This window comes from Hippocampus guttulatus, chromosome 14 (genome assembly GCF_054856545.1).
Source record: "Hippocampus guttulatus isolate MCC_2025c chromosome 14, RoL_Hgut_1.0, whole genome shotgun sequence".
In the NCBI taxonomy this organism is placed as follows: Eukaryota; Metazoa; Chordata; class Actinopteri; order Syngnathiformes; family Syngnathidae; genus Hippocampus; species Hippocampus guttulatus.
In genome coordinates, this window is record NC_141274.1 from 3,445,600 (window position 1) to 3,460,985 (window position 15,386).

General features: G+C 43.1%; 1 protein-coding gene across 2 annotated transcripts in view; it reads right to left on the bottom strand.

Annotated features, from left to right (window-relative positions):
* The window catches only part of tmem275a (transmembrane protein 275a), a 51,114-nt gene that overhangs the window by 32,772 nt on the left and 2,956 nt on the right, over positions 1 to 15,386 (bottom strand). Inside the window, exon 2 of one of the 2 annotated variants that reach the window (XR_015102939.1) lies at positions 13,102 to 14,768. Coding sequence is in view for 1 of the 2 variants with exons in the window: in XM_086130126.1 (XP_085986252.1) it covers positions 14,045 to 14,668 (624 nt within the window). In the remaining variant the exon portion in view is untranslated. Of the gene's footprint in view, positions 1 to 11,622; positions 14,769 to 15,386 lie in introns of those variants that run through there. The other variant, XM_086130126.1, reaches the window with a different exon arrangement.

Below are 15,386 nucleotides of genomic sequence, written 5' to 3' on the forward strand. Positions count from 1 at the left end.
CATTGACGAAAAGAGATGAGTTCACTTCTCCTGTCCCACGTAATCCGCTTCAAACTCCAAGCCGCGACTCCCAGTTCCAAATCCACATCGGCGCTCCGCGCTAACGCTCCTTTCTTCTCATCGTCGGCTCCTCAAGACTTACATCCATCCAGCCGCAGACCGTTCAACAGCACCGATCTCTCCGCTGAACAAAGCGGGGCTGTGAAAAATGCTGCCCATTCCAGGCGCAAGACACAAGCGCCCCGGGACTGTCCAGCAACGACAGTCAAATGGCGCCGACATTCCTCCCAGTCAAAAACAGTGCTGGTATACCCATGCTGCCGAGAAGGCGCAACCACCAAGCACAGAGTCTCCTCCTTGATGAATGTCGTGGCCAAAAAATGCTGAAAAAAGTCCACATCATTTCCACACGACGTAACAACAAACACAAAGTGACAAAACAAACACAAAAACAAAAAAAAAAAAAGCAAGGCTCATGAGAGCACTTGCTGACGGCTGCCTACTCGGGCGCCATCTTGACTTCAAAGATCTTGACTATAAACAAGTTCACATTTGTAAGCTAGTTGAACCATTAGTTAAGCACTGGATTTTAAAGAGCAGAATTTTTGGATGCCACTGGTGGCATACAGTTCTCAAATAGTGCAGAGTTCTGCCTCACTAGTGACATGAAAGTTTCTTACGAGTGAAGGCAAATTAGGGACCGGCTTTTAAGGCTGGATAAATACAACAAAATAATATGGTATGACCTCTTTGACACTGTGGTATTTTTGAAACATAATAATAAATCATGACACGAGGAACGTCCTATCTGGTTGCAACATTCTCTGGTCGCTATGGTAACGTTTAAACGTGCCTTCAAAATAAGATACACCGCAAATAAAAAGTGCGTGAAAAATACAACTCACCATCGCCGCTTATTATGCAGCTTGGTGCGTGTGAATCTCCCATTGAGATAAAGCCGTATTTGAAGTAGGACTCCTGATACTGTCCATTAAACGCAGCCTTCTCTTTCTTGAAAGTCGTAGGCTCCTCTTCTGTTTCCTGGCTGGGACTTTTCCCCTTCCCGAAAGACTTATTTTTTACTCATTTTTCTAGCTCCTGGGTTTCATTTTAGCGGTAACCTATCACATAGCCAAGAAGCGTGCCTGCACCTCCGTCAAGAGTGACAACTGTAGACTGATATAACAGAGAATCCGGTATTTTTTCAAAATAAAACATCTTTCAGATTCCGAAATGAATTCAATGGAAGGAATGTAAGTTATTTATTCTTTCCGTGCGGCACCGAATGACCCCGCAGACCGGTACCCCTGAGCTAGCACAAGGCCCTAAAAGGTCTCATGGCATACCTATTTTTCATTTGTACAATCTTTTATGCTTCCATCAGCTTTGCAAGATCATTTGGATCGGAAAAATGCCCCTTTCAAGCTATTCGAGACTAGCGCGTGAGACTGCTGGATTTCGCATTAATATTCAATATGAGCAGTAAACACGCACAGCTATTCTCGTAACTTTGAAAACCGAAACCGGCTTTGCTCTGATCGGTGATATGCTTAAAATTAAAAGCAATAATAACACACGGGTGAATGCTTGTCACTCATCATCCACACAATCGGCATTGTTGTCGCAGAATCAGTGGCGCTGGGGAGGACAGGAGTGTTTGATTGTGTCCTGTTGTGAATGGAGCGTTTCTTGATGGCTTCTTGATTAAGCTGATGTCACCGTCACGCCGCCCGGGTAACACCGCACGCTACGGGCCTATCATGTGATCATCATACGCCGACGCCGAGCTCTCCTGGCACATCACACAACAGACACCGGCTGCTGGAACTCCGTGTGGGTGGCTTATAATATGCAAAAACCTCCACTGCAACATATTTTTTCAATTTTTTTTTTTTTTTTTTTTTTGCCGTTACGTTGTCAGGACGAATTCACGATGCAAGGTATAATGAAGGCGTTGGCTGCAGGAATCGTTTCACTTCCACAAGATGTTGCTGATTTGGAGCCAGGAAGTAAATTCTAACCAAAACTAACAAGTATTTAAATGAGACCCAGGTTTACAAAAATAAAAACATACTTCTTAATTCTATCATCATAATTCTTTCAAGCAGTGGCTGGTTCCCTGTTACCCCCCCCCCCCCCCAATTTAAAAGACACACTGAAAACGGAAAAGTTGCCTGCTATATGTTTCTACTATGATGACATGGCAAAGCTCCATCCTCAAGCGTCCCCGCAACGCAGACTTTGAAATAAGCATTGTGCAAGTGTGACACAAGGAGGCGTGGGGTCGCCTTCTTCTTTTGGAGTCAACGACAGCAATCTCATGAGTCAGAGAAAGTAGAGGAAACAGCTGCCTCCTTGAGTTACGACATCTTATTTTCCCTTTGTAAATTCAGTTGTTAAGAGGCCTTTACACCCTCGCTCACCCTGACTGACCACGGTCGGTACAACATGGTCTCGATCTCATGCAGTACAAACACAACTTGACCCCTCGTAATTGGAGATTTCTGCGGTTTCCTTATCCAAACCAGACTCTTGAAAGCAACTGCAGTTACGAATCACTGTGGCCAATGAATGAAAATGTCGTGGGTCATGTTCATCCTTGTTTGTGAACATTGAATCCACATGTTTAGTGGGGGGGGGGGGGGGGGGGGTGTCACCACTTGATAGCAGGACTCAAATAATACGTTATTGTTTCTTCTTGTTTTTTTGTTTTGCTCTCAGTCACACGCCCAGAGCCCTTGTCTTCGGTTTCATGCAAGTCTTTCTTTGCTGGTTTCTATTTATCTTCATGCACCGAAACATCAACAACGGAACATTTGTCATCAGATAAGGGAGAGCCGCGGGATTGAATTTTGTGCTGTTTTTAAAGAACAAAGAGCTGTTGAGCCACAGGACATTAAATTAATAGCAAAAATCCGCCTTCAGCTACCTTTAGATCGACAACAGCTGCGATTACCATCTTACACAAAACAACCGAGATGACGGAGGCGCGCGGTGACTGCAGTAAAACTCAAAAACTTCCTTATGACTTTCAGTTTTTAGTCCGAGACTGTGAAAAGAAATCATTAGGTGACAACCCAGCATTAAATAATGAAATTCTTGCAGCAATATTGAAAAAAGGAAGGAAAACCGAAGAAATCACACAACATGATTATTAAATCCAGTTCGATTCAGTTCAAGTCAGATCAGATACCTACTATTAATCTTGCAAATATCTGCTTTGATTTTATCGCAATACTGTAGTTGATACAGGAAGTTAAAAAAAAAACATGTAGCGTGGTGGATGATGATTGGCTACTCAAGTAATAATACATTTCTTATTGTGATTGTAGATTACAGTCATACCGAGACTTTTTTTTGGAACTATTAACAGACGGCACAAAGAGAAGCAAAAAGTATCATTAGAAGATGAGAGTGAAGGTTAGAATTCATTTACTTGAGAGAAAATAGAAGTATATAGGATTGAAACGTGCCTGCGGATCAAAATAATTCACACTGGCTCTCCATACAATGTGGATCGATCGAGCATCAGAAATCCATATCAGGGTGTATAATATGTATGCAAGGACGTTAGTCAAGATGTGTAAGGAAATACAAACCCCATGCTTGTCTTATTTTGAATATCATCATCCTGCGAGTGTTTCGCGTGAAATACTGTTAATAAATATGGAAGTGTAACGCAACTCTTTTAGACACATTCGTGGTGCAATTAGCACTGCGGTCTGCACTTGGGACATTCTTGCATATATGCCCGGAATGCACGTTTGCTGTCAGTTCATTGGCATGTTTCCATTTTTTTTTTTAAATGCCTATAAGTGTATTTCCGTTTATCCAAAATGCAAATGCCTGAACAAAAGATCAACACAACTCCAATTAATTTCGTTGCCCAGCTGAGTCACATTTCTTAACGTCAAATTGTAAACTGAAACGTAGGCCGGTGGAGGGGATTTAAAATACACCATCAAGCAGTTAGAGGATGTCACCGACAGCAAAAACGCAAAGAAAACGTCTACCATTTGATTAAGATATCCTTTATTTGTCCCGCAATGGGGAAATTACAAGTAAATGTTGACCTATTTACTGTCTATTAAGTCCACAGTGATTAATGTTGGCGAACAAAAGCTGCCCTTGCAAGTTACATAACTGCCTTTGAGGCCAACGTTTACCTTGGGTGTTGTGGAGCCGTCATTGGGATTGTGTTACCGCCAACAACGCAACTTTGGCCGCGTCACTCTTTACACGCGTGTCATGTATTATTTGGATGTCGACTTTTGCCATAAGATAACTGGACACACTTTGAGAGAAGACAAAAAGTGGACATCCGTGGGCTCACGCGGGGCGACGTACATGCATAAGCATCAGTTGGTTTTTGTGAGGGCGCGCAGGAACAATCAAGCCAGCATGAGGGAGAAGAGGGGGCCAAGTGGACAATACTCAGGCTGTCCCCCTGTCGGCCCCACGCCACATAAAGACCTGATTATTCCCCCCCCCCCCCCCCCCCCCCACCGATCACCTCTCCTCCTTTTCTCTTCTGTTGGCTGGCCTGGCAGAGTGGACAGAGATTGCTTTGCAGTCTTTCCTGTCTTCTGTTGAGCAGCGGGGAGTCTCCTGGAGTCTCTCGGCATTTTAAAAGCATTGGCGAGCCACTGTGGGAAAGTCATTAAAATGTATGGTGTCGCTCCCCCCACCAAAGGGATTCCTGGAAAGAGGTGTCCAGGAAGGCAATGGATGCAAATGCTGGTACCCGCTGCCATGGCAAACTCTCAGAGTAACAAAACTCCGACATTGTCGGCAGCAAGGTGCTTCCTCTTTTCTACAGGTGGCCTATGTCCATGAGCTACATAGGCTAAAAAGTTTTAAAGGTCAAAAATGTTGGGCCAGACCTGACACTTTCTCAATTTTTCAATGATTGCTATTTCCAGAGCTCACGTAGCTGAACAGCAGCCAAAAGAAGAAACTGTTTACACAGATTTGCGCACCCAAAATGAAAACTGGTGTATCCTGAATTTTATGCTGACGCATAGACCCTGTTTTCGCTGGGTAAGCAGAATTTATTTTTAAAAGAACAAGAACGCGATTAGCTGGCAACCAGTTCAGGGTGCACCCCGAAGACACCCGTGATAAGCTCCAGCACGCACGCGATCCTCGTGAGGATAAGCGGCGCAGATTATGAATGATCAGAAAGAAAAGGAATCATGGAGTAATCAAAAATGCAGAGTCAACAAATTTATCAAAATAGAAAATTCAAAGAAACAAAACACTGGGGACATGACAAGTGACAGCAACATTGAACCAAAAAAGACTGAAACAAACAAGGAACTAAATACAAGCCAAGTGACGAGACAATGAGGACAACCTCGACATGAATAAACGAGTGGCTGAGGGAGCGGATTGCTAGACACAAGTAACAAAAACTTAACCAGTAAGACAAGACATGAAGAGAATGAAACACGACATAAAACAAAACTAACCGTAATCAATCAGTTGTTACATAAAAATAAAAAAGTTTTGCAAAATAGTTTGCAGACACGGTTCCCCCAGACACAAATTTGAGGACCGCTACTTTACAGTGCACAGCTACGATTAAAACATCCAGTTTGCATTCTCCAACAAAATAACCCACGTGTTATGAAAAGCCACTTCTGCAGAGCGTGAAACGACCAAGGTACAATAAGTGACCCGTTTGAGCTGCATCGTAATGACAGGGAATACTGTCTTGAAATACGGAACGTACTTCCGGTGGCACGCAATTAAACAAAGCATGACGTGACTCTTCTGCTGAATGCTCAGCATACGACCACCTCGATGTGGAGCAGAGGAAACCAGTCTGAAGCAGTCTGCACATACGGAGTGGGGGCGTGGGGGGGTTCAGTCATTCATTGTCAAAGAGGGCTACTGTGACTAAACAGCACCGTCTGCTGGCGATTACCGGCACCACATGTTGTTTACCAAGCCATTAACACCAGGAGGGCCCAATGCAGAATTCAAAGGGCTGCTTTTGTCCTGTAACTGAGGTCACAATATACACATGCCCACGTCGCAAAATAGCAAGTTGTCGGGTTGTGACCTGTAGTCGTCGTTAAATACAAGCTCTATTTTGGGCTCCGTGCATCGATTGGATCAACAAACCATAGGCCATACACAAATATAAAGGCTGATAACTTTCAAAGAACCGCTCAAAGGCCTCGAGTCAGGTTTGGGGGAAGCGTGCACATGGTTTCAAAGAACTGCTCAAAGGCATTGAGTTTGGAAAGCAATGATTTGATAAATGCTTGTCAATAATCATTGATCGGTGCATCTCTCCATTAACGGCGTAGAGAGGTGCTTTCGCGGTTCGACACAATGCCGTCTTGTATATTCTACTTCAGTTTCAATATATGGGGGTGTTCCACCAACGCTTGGGCCAATGAAAGAAAACAAGCATTCATCGGAATCAGATTCACCAGATAGCAAAGCGAAAGGTGTCAATCTAAACGTCTGGAATACGACAGCATTTTTATTTCCACACTCATTGGTTTTGATTTTTTTTTTTTTTTTAAAACAACGTAACCTTTACAACCCTGAAATTTGGCGAATTGTCGTCCTATGGTGGCACAAAATGAAGACATATGAAAATATTTTATATTTGCTACAAAGTTCGTGTCCACTGACTTGTTCTCACCCGTGTCTGGTCCAGTGTGTGTTAAATCCAGATGGGGCTGGCGGGAATCTTAAAACTGTGCAACTGTACATGCCATACACGTCGCCTGTGGTAAGAGTGTTTGAGCACGAGCCTGAAAGGGTCCTGAGAATTGTCTACGTTTACACCCTTTTTACAGGTTACCGCAGAAATATGGACAAGGATCATGGGGGAATCTCAAATCAGCCAAAGTGTGTTTTCAGATGAGTTTTAAAGATGCATAGAGTGGGGGGATGCCTAATATTGAATGGAAGGTCATTCCAAAAGGAGGGCCCAGGGTTATAATAATAATAATAATAATACATTTCATTTATAAGCGCCTTTCAAAACACTCAAGGACACTTTACAATCAAATAAGAACAATAAAACCACAGAATTGCGGGTGAGCAGCAGCAGCCAGACGCGCCAGCGTTCACTCAACCCGGAAGTAACCCGGAAGTGGTTTACTCTGTGACGCTCCGCCTAGTCCTATCTGGTTCGCTGACCTGGGGCATGTATGTAGATGTGGAGGAGCACAGATGAGACACATAAAAGCATCTTAAAATGAAGTAAAATGGACAGCGAAACCCTGACAGGAGGCCAAAATTACATAATTGAAGTGAAGTGCTCCCTTCTACAAGCTCCATTTAGAAGGTGAGCAGCAGCATTTTGGACCAACTGGAGACACTTGATGGAGGACTGGCCGACTCCAAAATGAAGCTGCATCACAGTAATCCAGCAAGCCAATCAACGAAAACAAACTTGTGTAAACAAAAATCAATTTCCCCTTTTCTCTGAAACACTGAGTAAGGCTTAATCATCCACTTCTGACTGTCAAACAGGCTGTACGTAAATCATGAGAAGACCTGCAGTTCATAATTTTGTAGCAACAATTACTGTATTTTGAAGATATCCTTGGCCCGGAAAATGAAACGTACGTAGGTTAACCATATCTTATCATGTTTGGTTTGTGCCCTTAAGCCAAAGAAATTTGTCCTGTACGATGTCGTCTGAGTGTGATTTTGTGGCCAAAACATACCTGAAGTGAACGTGACCAACCACTGGGATCAAGCAAGCAAGGTGCGCTTTCAACATTCAATACAGCACGACAGCCATTGTCATTTGAGTCAACGGTGCATTGAGGCCTGTTTCACTTCAGTCCCAGCTCAAAGATTCATCAGCTCCTTCCACCGCCCTCCCAGTCTGGCCGCAGAAGCGGAGTGAACTGGGTTAGGCTTATGTAACCAGTGTCTGTTCTCATAAAGACCCTCAGCCACTCGTCTTCCTCTAATCTTTTCAGCTTGATTACACTCCCCATCCCTCCTCCCGTGGCGTGTTGGCGTGTTCTCACACACAGGAACAATCTGGTTAGCACCACACGAACAGAGGAACCGGTTCGGAGCGGATGGCGCTGATGGTTGTTTTGGGGGTTGCTCGTGGGTCGGGGGGTGTGCTCACGATTGGGCAGGTGTGAGTGCAGTGGCTTGTCGTGACAAATGTGGAGCTGATACATCAGAGCTGAGCTGTTCACATCGTATCTTACTATTGCAGCCTGCAGCATTACTCGAGTGATGCTTAATGGTACCGCAGCCTTATCAGTCTTTTTTTGGGGGGGGGGGGGGGGGGGGCTAAATCACCATTCCGCATGTAAGAGGGATGACTCAAGAAGCAAATAGAAGTATCGATATTTACTAACCGTATGTTTATAGCATGTCATGTTGACCTTGTTACAAGCACAAATGACGTTTTATCAACTGGACACAGACAATCTGCAATCAGAATTTGCTTTTTCTTTGGGGTTTTTTTTTTTGTTTGTTTGTTTTGTTGCTTTGATGATCAAGTGACCGACTGAAATGTATTGCAAAGAAACATGTTATTAAAAGAAAATAAATAAATAAAACACTGTGTGGAAAATGACCCACAAAGCAATGTCTGTTCTAAATACAAACGCATTCTCCATGAATCATTGTTCAGAGACCAGTTTTTCATTCTCGTTATCCATCATCCAACCCACCCAACAGCCAATCGAAGCCAACTTTAAAATAAAAAAAATAAAATAAAATAAAAATAAAAAAAAGCTCCGCATTTAAATTTAAATAGGATGCTTGTCTCTTTAAAGTGGACACTGTGATGGGCGTAAAAGGCAAAGCGGTGACATGGGTGGTTCAAAGGTCAGCAGCTGGGCTCCGCTTGATCTTTTTCTTTTCTCAAACCGCAGTGGAAAAGCATGACCTCTCTGTCACCACACTTTGCTCAGCAGAAACAAACATGTAAATACAGTAGACCTACAAACCTGCTCAGCTAACTAAACATTTAATATCCTTTATGAGGTTTTATGGTGGCGGCACGGTGATCGACTGGTTAGCATGTCTGTCTCACAGTCAACAGGTGCAGGATTCAATTGCAGCCTCCCTGTGCGGGTTTTCTCCGGGCACTCCGGTTTCCTCCCACATTCCAAAAAACATGCATGGCAGGTTAATGGGACACTCTTAATTGTTCCTAAGTGTGAGTATGAATGGCTGTTCATTTATGTGTGTTCTGCGATTGACTGGCAACCAGTTTAGGGTGTGTCCCCGCCGGTTGCCCAAAGACAGCTCCAGCGAAGATAGGCTCCAGCATGCCCGTGACACTCATGAGGATAAGCAAAATGGATGGATGGTTGGTTGGAAGGTTTTATGGCTCAATATGTATTGTGATACAGTGAATGATTGAAAGGAGCCTTGAAAGGAGCCGAAAAAGTCACTTGCGTAACGTTGCATAAACCTGGAAGTGGTTAAAAGCACTTGGGGATGTGGGCCGTGGCAGGATTTGGGGTTTTTTTTGCTTTGTTTTGTTTTTTTAAATCGGCATTGTCCCTCTGGTTAAACACAGAAAATCCAATTTCATGCCGCTGGTATGTGACAGGCTCTGTGGCTTGGCTGAGTTTTCCAACCTGGCTTTGCTCGTCAGAAGCCTCAAGCAACCATCTGTTCTATCCAAATCTTCATATACTTATATATTTTAATCTTGTCTTTACAAAACCATACCTCACGTTCACTGGGCCACTGGTAGTAAATAGAAGAGATATTCAAGACCACTTTTGTGCCAGACCGATACCAGTATTCCAACTTGAATAATCACCGATACCGAGGAGCGATACCACTAGTTCTTTTGATACATAACATTTCACTTAACAACATTACATATCATTGAGATGAAAGATATTTCTTTCAGGTGCGTAAAATTATCAGCGCTTGCTACTGGTGAGTAGTACTTAGCGATTATCCTATTTTTTTTCCCTTAAGTATTAGTGGCTAGTATCAGCAGCCTTCATGACAATCCTAAACCTTTGAAACATAGGCTGGTATCAGGTATCAGTACTCAACCATTCATCGAGATCTGGTAACACCATCCACCCATTCATTTTCCACTGAGCTTGTCCTTATGAGGGGTCACGGGTGAGAGGCAGGGTGCATCGTGAACTGGCGGACAGCCAATTGCAGTGGAAAAAAAAACCCACTGACACTTACATTCACATTTATGGACAACCTAAGACAGTGGAATGTGTTTAATAAACTTACAATATGCGTTTTAGCTGCGAAATGTACATCCTAAATATCCAACACAAAAGACACAGGTGCTCTCTGCAATATTTGAGGAGAAACTGGAGAACAATAAAGTAGATTTGTTTTAGTTTTGTGCGTGACATAATGTGTGAGAGAGATCTTTTGTGTTTTAAAAAGAGGCAATGTTACCAAATTGGCATTCCTCCTAGAACAACGTTTGTTGTCTGCTGACATCTACTGGCCTGGCCTAAAGTTACAACCATATTTGAGTGACAGAGACGCAGCTCTGCCGCCCTCTTGTGGTGAAGAGGAATACAACAAAATGGCCAATGGGAACTGTTTTCGTCTACAAAGCAGATTTGGAGATGGATTGAGCTCATTTTCCAATTCTTTTACATGCAATTAATCAGGAGCAATTTCGATGAATACTGTAGGCATGTTGTTACCTTTTCAAATTTTCATTTGTTAGTCTCTTTTCATTTTTACACAATCATGACAAAATTTCATCTCGATTCTTTGAATAATGTCTTGTGACATTCAAAATGTCACCACAATTTTGATTTTGATTTATTTTTTGGTTTAAAAAGTATGTGATTCCTGGTACAATGTAACATTTTTACATGGTGTTTTCAATTAGGAAAAAAGAAATCTAATAAAAATAGCAACTGCTTTGTCACAGTCAACTTCTTAAAAAGTAGTGTGACATTTGGAACATTTTGTTTTATTTTCAAGTGAAAAAATTATCACAAATGTCCATTTCTTTTTTTTTAAGCTATTTAATTTAAATAGTGTAATGTTTTGCAACATTTACAGTAGCTATTCTATTTTTATTTGAATCATTAGAAATAAAAATAGCCACTATTATGTATCATACAACAATTATCAAATTATTCATCCATCGACACTGACCCGAACCAGTTATGCTTAATCATAATGGTTAATCATTAATTATTTTTGAGAATCCCTTTTAAAAAAATTGATTTGTCCAAATGCTCAAAATGTCAGCTTCTCAACAGTAAATAGTATCCAATTTCTGTAGTGCTCCATGAAAGCAGACTTATTCTTTGTGTTGAATGAAACCAAAACATGTGCTTGTACTTTGTGATCAATTTCTACAATTAATTTGAAAACATACCCTGCATTTGTTTGTTTGTTTATTGAACATAATACATGAATCAAGGGATGGAAATTAAAACTTTTTGTTAAAAAATCTGGTTTGCTTATGAAATCAAAAAAATAATCAATCATTAAAAGTTGTTTGTTGCAGCCCTAAATTGAAGAATTTTCAATTTTGGAGAAGAATTTTGCAAGAAATATGAAGGGACAAAAGATTTGCTTTAACGGGCCACATGAAATGATTTGGCTGGACGGATCATCGCTTCTGCCGCAATTACGTTAGCAAGGATGGACTCTAAAAAATGCACGAATACTTTTTATTTACAAATGTACAACCACTGAAACATGTATCAGTTCGTTATTAGAAGTTCCCAAAGTCAAAGATACACACGCACACACGCACTTTTACTGTAAGCAGTAACAAGCGTAGATCACAAAAACAGGCTGCACGCATTTCCGTAAAAGTGAACATGCAAGAACATGAACAGGGGCTTTTAATTAGAATGACAAATAGTGGCTCATAGCGCTGGGAATGCTGGTATGTACAAGGCTAAAACTCCATATGCACCCACTGGACAGTTCATTAGATACACACAATCAAATGATCCTATCAAAATGACAATGATGCTCGGTTACCTGATTTATGTACGTGAAAGGAGCAATTTCATTTTCAGCATGCAGGTTGATTTTGAGTGAAGCAAAACGTACGGCATCCCAAACAATGGCTTTATGAAGCAAAGTGAGAACTAGCCCTCTTTCATTGGATCCTTATAGCGCAATCTAAGGCAACGTTGCTTTCTCGAGAATTCAGGCTTTTTGAATGTTTCTGGGCAGTGACAACAAGGCAAAGAAGCTGAGGTTTTGACTCAAAAAGTCAAAAGGCGTGCGGTACAAAGCCGCAAAAATGAATGCCATCGGTACTAAGGCCTGTCATCATTCCGTCTTTTATAAATATAACTCGGGAACAAAAATTCAATATACAGTTTATACCGTGGATATGAACAAAGACACAACGCAACGCGGTTCACCGTTTTATGTGTGCCCTTCAGACAATCACAATACGATTACCAAATCTTTTATTTGGTATTCAAATGGCAAGTGTCACTGCTGATGCACTTCAGCTCGACTAGGTCACTCCTAGCCTTTGACTTCCAATCTTTAGAGTCAACGGAGACACACAGTGGCAGTTGAACATTCCTTTCTGGCAAATAATATAATACAATGGTCCTCAACCGCCGACCCGTGGTCCGGTAGCCATTTCGTACTGGTCTGAGGGCCATTTGGTATCGGGCCACACAGATAAGCAAAAGGGGGCGCGGGGGGTGAACTGTAAATCCCTGTCCATTGCGGGATGCGAGTTTGCGGTCCCGCTCTTTCTGAGATTTTTTGGGATCAATTAATAACTCTTGGGTCGATCTAAAACGTGCGTATTCTGGACATCATTTTATTCATGACCACTAGATGACGGCATACGACGGACTCTGGGGCTGTCAATTTGCAAGACCAATGAAAACCCGGAAGTCACCCTCTCAGATTGTTTGGGGAACCGTTTGTAACCGTTGTGTTGATCTAAAGCGCGGGTGCCCAAACTCTTTTGACCGCAAATCTACTTTTCGATTAACCAACGTCCCGCGAGCGACCCGTTACCGCGCACACACGCATACGCACGCACTTGCACACGCATGCCATGATGAGCAACAGCCATAATGTCTCCTAAAATGAACGGAATAGCAAAATAGACACAATAGTTTATGAGTTTGTGAAAAGGAAACCACTGCCTACCTTAGTGGGAGACTTGACGCGGAGGCATGCGACGCACTTTTGCAGCCCGTAAACTATCGTAGCGTAACAGGCTTCTCTCGGCGCTCCAGATTGCCATTCTTTGCGAGTGCCATCGGTGGATTATACACGAAACAAACTTTGACTGATAACAATAACAAAAGCTATATCGCAACAGCTCTGATCTCAAGCTGCAATTGCAGACGACTGAGCGCTAATAACTTCCGGTAACACAGGTCACCCGCCACCGAAAGTTAAAGATGACCTGCTTTATTTTATTTCAGTTTTAAAATATTCTCTTGTGAAAGTGAGATTGATAGGATGAGTAGGATGCAGTGTGCAATAACACAAAAATATACTGTATATAACTAACATGCACGGAGACACACACATTTTTGTTTGTTTGTTTGTTTGTTTTCCTCTACACTCCTGTGATCGACTTCGGTCCAGTCCGCGAGTTACCGGTCGATTGCGATCGACGGAATGGGCACCCTTGATCTTCAGTACATGTGCTCTGGCCATAATTGTATTCATGACCACTAAATGATGGCACACAACTTACTCTGAGACAGTGTAAATTTGAAAGAACGAAAACCGGGAAGTCACCCACACAGCCTTGTTTTTATAGCATGGAAATCCAGACTCTTCGTTGGACCAGCGGTCATGACATGACTGCGTTTTTGTGTGACGAGCGCATTAGTTAATGACCTGATGCAGCTGGTATTTTTTCATTGGTTGTTTGGAAGAGGACACTCAAAATTGTCGGAGGAAATATGGATATGTTGTTTGGCATACACAATAAGAGCGCTTACAACACAGTCGCTGAATTTTTCCTTGCCGTGAGCGGGTTCTCTGACAGTTTCAAAATTGGCCAAGGTGTGAAAAATTGCCATGTCTGTACCCCGTGCTTAGTCATACAAGAAGTAACACTCAGTCAACAAGTAGGTTAGGTATACGGCGAGGTGGCCACTTCTCTTGGCAGGTTGAGCTGAACCTCTCCTCCCGAGACAGCCGAGTAGACCGCGCCAATAGAACCGGGTGAGCCGTTGTTGTCCATGGTGAAGAGCTTGGCGGTACCAGGCAGGGACGCACCGGGAGCCTCTTTTTCCGGGCTCAATCCCCGGGACGACGCGGGGGAGGACGTGGGGCTGAGCTGCACGGCCGTCGTGTCCTGCAGCGTATGCTCGCTGGTCTCTATCTCGAACGCCGCCCCGCCTGCCAGCCCGCCGTTCCCGATCAGGTTCATGCCTCGCCCGCCCGTCTTGGCCCCGCGCGAGCTGTGAGGAGGAGGAAGGCGGCTGCACACGCAACAAGCCCCAAAAAAGGAGAAGGCCACCAGCAGCAGGATGGGTCCGATGATGATGGAAGGGTTGGCAGAAGGCACCAGGGTCCGGAAGGCGAACACTCCCACCAGGGTGATGTTGAGTCCGGCCAGCATGATGCACAGGCCGCAGGCGCAGCACAGGGCCGGAGAGGGTAGGCCGTGAGGACGAGATGCTCGCCGCTTTTTCTCCTCGGGTTGCTCCTTCTTGGACACAGCGCCGCCTGCGTTTCTATCGGTGACGACCATGGTGTCGCCTCTGGGATTCCGCTCGCTTCTTCACACCAAAATCTTCACCATCGTCCTCTTTTCCAAACAAATGTGCCCTTTGTGAGTCCAACACCTTCGTCTGTAAATGACAATACATGACGAGGGTCAAATATAGGGTCATGTGCAGGGATAAAAGACCGTTAAACTCTGGCAAGGCAAGGCAAGGCACAACAGCTTTATTTATAGAGCCCATTTCATACACAAGGTAACTCATACCTGTCAACTTTTCGGAGCGCCAACCTGTATAAACTACCAAAAAAATCCTTATAAAGAGCAAAAAATCCTTATAACATACCAAAGCATTTTATATGTCAAAATAACGGCAGAAAAAAACCCACGAAATTTTCAATGATATTTATTGTAGATGTATAGTATTGTAGAATACTCTGCTGTTTTCAACTAGGAACCACGTGATTTACTGGAAAGTTATCGGAAATGAAAGCATTCGAGTAGACTAGCACCATTCTGGGCAAAAGCAAACGGAACTACCTGTTAGGGGGGAAAAAAACCCGGAGATTTTCAGAATCCGTATGATTTGTGCGATACGGCCATATACGTAAGATTCACCACAAAATCCGTATGAACTATGGCTAAACCGTATGAGTTGACAGGTATGGGTAACTCAATGTGCTGAGAAAAAAGATTTCGAACCATTTACAAACAAAAGAATTAACAGCAAAGAAATCCACCCATTTTC